This window comes from Vicia villosa, unplaced genomic scaffold, assembly GCF_029867415.1.
Source record: "Vicia villosa cultivar HV-30 ecotype Madison, WI unplaced genomic scaffold, Vvil1.0 ctg.000825F_1_1, whole genome shotgun sequence".
In the NCBI taxonomy this organism is placed as follows: domain Eukaryota; kingdom Viridiplantae; phylum Streptophyta; class Magnoliopsida; order Fabales; family Fabaceae; genus Vicia; species Vicia villosa.
Window position 1 is genome coordinate 648089 of NW_026705363.1, and position 6449 is coordinate 654537.

General features: G+C 32.5%; 1 protein-coding gene across 1 annotated transcript; it reads left to right on the forward strand.

Moving 5' to 3' along the window:
* On the forward strand, positions 1 to 771 carry LOC131631444 (uncharacterized). Its single transcript, XM_058902241.1, has one exon. The coding sequence runs from the start codon at positions 1 to 3 to the stop codon at positions 769 to 771; it is 771 nt and encodes a 256-aa protein (XP_058758224.1).
* The last annotated feature ends 5678 nt before the right edge of the window (positions 772 to 6449 follow it).

Below are 6449 nucleotides of genomic sequence, written 5' to 3' on the forward strand. Positions count from 1 at the left end.
ATGGGGAGTGGTGGGCAAAGTATATGTGCGAGAGACGTTTCAGACCATTGTCCCGTTTGGATTGTCAAGGATAATGTAGATTGGGGTCCGAAACCGTTCAAAGTCAACAATGAATGGTTCAATTTCAAATCTTTTTTACCTCTTATTGAGAAAACTTGGAAAGAAGCGGTAGTGGAAGGGAGGAGTGACTTTGTTCTCAAAGAAAAATTTTGTATTCTCAAAGGGAGGCTCAAATGGTGGAACAAAGAGGTGTTCGCGAGGATTGATTTGGAGGTTGAAGAGGAGGTGGAGGATTTGAATAGGTGGGATACTTTACTTGAGGAGGAGAATGTCGGGGGGAGGGATGAAATTGTTAAAGTTAGGAAAGAGGAATCTTGTCGATTTTGGTTGAATTTGAGAATCAAGGAGAACATGATCATCCAAAAATCTAGACTAGCATGGATTAACGACGGGGATTCCAATAGCGGATATTTTCACAAAGTGATGAAAGAAAGGAGGAGGTATAACCACATCGGTCCCATAAACTCTACGAGTGGCATGAAAGAAACGGTTTTGGAAGTTAAAGAAAAGGTCTTCTCTCACTTTTCTAATAAATTTGTGGAAACAGAAAGGAATCGGCCTTGTTTGGAAGGTATATCTTTCAAGAGATTAAGTATGGAGGATATCACTTTGCTAGAGGCTCCTTTTGAGGAAAGTGAGATCAAGGAAGCTATTTGGGGATCTGGCGGTGCTAAAACTCCGGGTCCGACGGGTTTTCTTTTCTCTTCATAAGGAAGTGTTAGTTTATCTTCAAAGATGATTTCTCTCGTTTTTTCAATAGTTTTCATTCCGGTGGACTTCTTTCAAAGGCGGTTACTTTTTCCTTCTTATCTTTGATTCCGAAAACTCATAACCCTCTTTGTTTGGATGACTATAGACCAATTTGCTTAGTTGGTTGTATGTGCAAAGCAGTTTCCAAATTATTGGCGGGAAGATTGAGGCGTGTCTTGGATTCCATCATCTCTCCTAATCAAAGTGCTTTCGTTCCGAGAAGGCAACTTCTTGATGGAGTTATGATCACAAACGAAGTGGTTGATTATGCTTAAAAAGAAGAGAGGGGTTGCATCCTTTTCAAGGTTGACTTTGAGAAGACTTACGACAAAGTGAATTGGAATTTTCTTAGATTTTTGATGAAGAAAACGGGCTTCGGGGTTTCCTGGATGAGATGGATAGAGCTATTGATTTTTCAAAGTAGGATGTCGGTGCTTGTAAATAGGAGTCCAACTAAGGAATTTTCGGTGGAGAAAGGTTTGAGACAAGGCGATCCGTTATCTCCTTTTCTTATCGTTCTTGTGGAGGAAGGCCTTAATGGCTATAGGGGAATATGAAGGATTTCTCATTAACGATAAATGCTTGGTGGACATTCTTCAATTCGCGGACGATACTTTGTTGATAGGGGAAGGCAATTGGAAACAAATTTGGGCTATTAAGACTGTGTTGAAGGCATTTGAAATGGTTTCCAGCCTTGGCATTAATTACCGCAAAAGCAAATTGATCTGTATCAACATTAGTAATAATTTGTTGGAAGCGACGTCCTCTCTTTTATCTTGTAACGTGGAAGGTAAGGTGTTCTCCTTTCTCGGCAACCTAGTTGGATCAAATCCTAGGAGAATCTCGACTTGGAATCCGTTATTGGAGAAGATTAAGAAGCGTCTCTCGAGTTGGAAGAATAGGTTCCTTAATTTTGGGGGGGAGGATTACTCTTCTCAAATCCATTTTATGTTCTTTATCTATTTTCACGATGTCTTTTTTAGGATGCCGGTGAAGATTGTCAAAGACATTACCAAACTTCAAAGTGATTTTTTATGGGGAGCCTCAGAGATTAATATAAAGATTCATTGGGTGGGATGGAAAAAGTTATGTCTTCCATACGACAAAGGAGGAATATGCATAAAGAGAATGGACTATTTCAAATTTGCTCTTCTCAACAAATGGAGGTGGAGGATTCTTCAAGGATCGAATTCTATTTGGCATAAACTTCTTCGTGCTAGATACGGTGATATTCGCTTACAAGTATCCACGGGTGGAGATTTTAACCCCGTTGGTTCTTCTTGCTCCACATGGTGTAAAGATATTTTATCTCTTAGGAAGAATATTTCCAAAGACGCCATTGCGAACAATTGCTCCTTCATAGTTGGCAACGGGTTTCAACACGTATTTTTGGCATTCCAAATGGATTCTTGAATCACCTTTGAAGGATGTTTTTCCTTCTCTTTTTTTGATGTCTCGGTTGAAGAATGTTTCAGTGGCTTGCATGGGGGGTTGGAATGAAGGGCATTGGATTTGGGGGGACTGTGGCATACTGCAAGGGGTAGCTCACAGCCCCATCTCAGACATTGCTGTGCCGCTGGACAGGGAGCAGAATGGCTTTATGTTGGGTAATCGGGACAGTAGTGTGTTGCTGTACCGTGAGCTGAACGTTTCTGTCTTGAGGAACCTAGACAACATCGATTCAGTCAGGTGGGAAGCAGGGAAAGATGGTAAATTTTTCGTAAAGTCTTGCTATCTCTTCTATGCAGGTTTTTACACTCCTTATGGTCCGTATGGTAGACACGACGGAGCTTTTTCTCTTGTTTGGAAGACGGAGGCTCCTTTCAAGACCAAAGTTTTTGGTTGGAGAATTTTGATTAATAAGTTACCCACTAAGGATCTCTTGTTGATAAGAGGTATCTCTTTTACGAATTCATCTCTTAATTGTGTTTTTTGCAGTCTTGCTCTTGAAACTTTAGAACACATCTTTTTCAAGTGTTCTATCGTGAAGTTAGTTTGGAGGGAAATAGCGGAGTGAATTGGTATGTTGGATGTAACGGAGGAGGACCCTAAAGGGAGTTTCATATTTTGGTACAATTTTTGCAAAAGCATGAAGATGAAGGAGGGTAGACTTAGTTGCATTTGGTTGGATATAACTTGGAGCATTTGGTTAGTTAGGAATGACATAATTTTTCGGAAGGATGCTTGGAGCGTTCTCAACATGGTTTGGAATATTAAGTCGCTGATATGGAGATGGTCTTTTTGTGGAGAGATTACACATCCCAATTGCAACTTCTACGATTTTTGTAAAGACCCAGTGTTTTTTCTTTCGTAGATTCAATTGGTTTGTAATTTCTTTTGTCGAGGTTATCTCGTTCTTGTGTAACAGGTTTTGAGAACCATTAGTTCTCCATCTAATATATCTTGCTAACACAAAAAAAAAATAAAGTTGTGTAAGTAGAATAGTATGATTGTGTTATGCAAGAATTCATTAAATTTAAACTAATTTATCTTATATTATATGTGTATCATAATATGAAAATATTAATTATTGTTCATTTTGATATAAAAAGTGATTTGAGTATATTTTAGATTATTGTAAGTTGACAAATATTTGTGGAAATTATGAAAAATATAAATGATGTGAATTCATTATTTATTTTATATTTTATACTCTGACTTTTATTTAGATGCACCATAGATTATGTTAAATATGAAACATGAATTTATTACATAGAATTTGTTATGCAAGAAAATTATTTATTTTAAAAGATTAAAAATAAATTCTATTATGTTATATTTATATGGAGTCTATGAATTACATGTTTGAACCCACTTTCAGTGGCGGAGCCAGGACAAAAAAGATGGGATGACCGACAAACTAAAATAAAAATTATAAACATAATTAAATTATATTTTTATAAATTTTTTAAATAATATTAAAATATTAAGAAAGCATATATCAAAATGTTTTTGTTTAATACAATTGATCAAGATAATAATATTTTTAAATAGAAGATTACAATTTCAACCCTAAAATTAAACTTTATAATTAAAAATTTACATTTCCCCCAAAATAAAAGTTTTAAAATTAAAAAATACAATGAGGAATGGGAAATTTACATTTCCCCCAAAATAAAAGTTTTAAAATTAAAAAATACAATGAGGAATGAGATGAACTTCCAAATAAATAATAGACATGCACAATAAATAAAAGGGAATAAATTATGTAATTGGCGAAAATTATAAATGTGAAGAGTCATTCGATATTAAAAGTGATAGAAATAGGTGGTAAGAAATATTGTCCCTTGTCCTTGAAAGAACGATTTATTAATTTATAGAAAAAATTGTTTCAAAATATTTTTTTTGTTTAATTTTTAATATAATATTGACTTTTAAGACTAATATTACTTATATTATTTTTAAATTAATATCTTGTCATTTGTGTTAACAGTAGTGATGAATAAATCAATACTTGATAGAAATAATTTTATAATTTTAATATCATTTTAAAATACTCAAATATATTTGTATAAAAAAAGATTAATACAATTAATAAATTAGTATAATCTACTAATAAATTCACTTATTAAAATGGGTTTAATTAATTTTTCATGTTTTTATATATAGTTACATTTGTCCTTAAACATAAGATTATTTGAATACATTACAAAAATTAAAAATATTGATTATAATATTAAATTTGTTAACAATTAATATAATTTTATAAAGGTAAATTCTTTGATATCTATAAACTTAAATTGGATACCCATAATTTGTGTTAAAATTTTAATTTATTATAAATTAAAATAAGAAAAAAATAGCATGGCATTGAATTATATTATTGATTGGATGATTGGTACTCAACTAAATTCAAAAATACAGAGTGTTTATCTTTTATAAATTTATATTTAAAAAGAAAATAATTAATATTTTTATCAATATTTTCCTACACATTATAAAAAAAACATAATTAATAATATTAGTGATAAAATAATATTTAATCTATTTGAGTGATTGGAGAGGGACGGCAGTTCCAACTTGTTGAGTGAATAAACCAGTTATTTTTAACAATATTTGACCAGACACTCAAATATTATTAAATTATTAATATATAAAGCCAATATAAAGTTTTTTTTACTCTGTATTTGTGCACATAATTATTCATTGCGTAACTTTCAACGCAGCCTTCCGCCATCATAAATTGTTTTTCTAAAAAGTAATTGGGTGGCCGTGGCCTTCCTCAGTCACCCCCTGCTCCGCCACTGCCCACTTCATAAAATAAAAATTAGTGATGACAAATTTGTATGATCATGGTTGTCGATTGTTATGCATTAAATATATATTTTGGACATATTTAAGTGGAAATAAAACTTCAAATTAAAAAGGTTAGCAAATGAAAAATGACATACAATTCGTTTATATGACAAAATGAATGACAAAAGTGTCATGGTGATAAATTGTTAAAACTATCAAGAATATATAATATATTTTGTATATGATAATAGTACTAACATGACAAAAGTGTCATGGTTTGATGATAGTTGGTAAATGCTATCAAGAGTACATAAAATATTCATAGACATGACTATTTGAAATAGTAAATATTGAAAGGTTATTAAAGTTTTGAAAATCTTGCAATTCTTTAACAAAAGGATTGACAAGGATATGATGTCTTTGGATATAATTGAAAAGATCGAATACGTCATTAGGGATGTAGAACAAGCCCATATATAATTAATCATCGATAGTGGAAACTCAACTCACACTTGATTAACATTAAGTCTTGAGTTCAATGATGAAAGTAAACTATTAGAATGATTGAAGTACTTGACGATAGATAACATCCCAAGGGTGTAAAAGTACTTGGACAATACAAATAAATGCGGTAGGATGAGGTTTTCCTCTTTGTACATATATAGCATATGTTTGCTGAAATGCATGATTATGAGTGTATTTCTGATATAGTTTACGTATATGAGAATGAAGTGGTGCCGCTTCATAGAGTTCAAGGGGTTGACTATTAAATTCTCATGAAAGGGATATGAGACACTAGGCCTTATTAAATGTGTCATATTAATAATTCGATCAAAATAATTATTTTATTTTTCTAGTGCACGAGAATAAATGAGAAAATTTTATTTTGTAAAATATCGTTGATCGATATGCTTAGTATGAATGTGTGATTCATGCTAAGGTTTCCAAAGTATCTTGAAGGGGATTCTTCGGTTAACCAATTTGCATCCAATTGTCTAAATTAGTGGGGGAGAATCGAACCTAAAGCTTAGAGTAAACACACGCTTTATGCAAGTTTCATCATACCATTTTCATCTTCTTCTTGTCCATGTTTTGCAACATACCCCAACACAAGATCTAGAAAAGTTCAAGAGAGATTCGAGAACCAACACCTAAGAGGGAGAGTTTAGGGGGAAAAAGACTCTGAGAGTTGGGTATTTTTGGCGTCGTAAATGTGATTTGAATTAAGAATATGTCTGATTCGAATAAAAAACACCTTGATGCGAATCATAGCCATGGATGACTCAAATCTTGAATATTTTTTTTTTTGAAAATCACCTATGTTTGTGTGATTCAAATCATGTAATTGTTGGATTTAAATCATATGCTTAAAATCCTAATTCCAATAAAAATAAAATCTAAAA

What these genes read in the sequence shown, in the direction of transcription:
- LOC131631444 (XM_058902241.1), top strand. Translation starts at nt 1, where the DNA reads ATGGGGAGTGGTGGGCAAAGTATATGTGCGAGAGACGTTTCAGACCAT.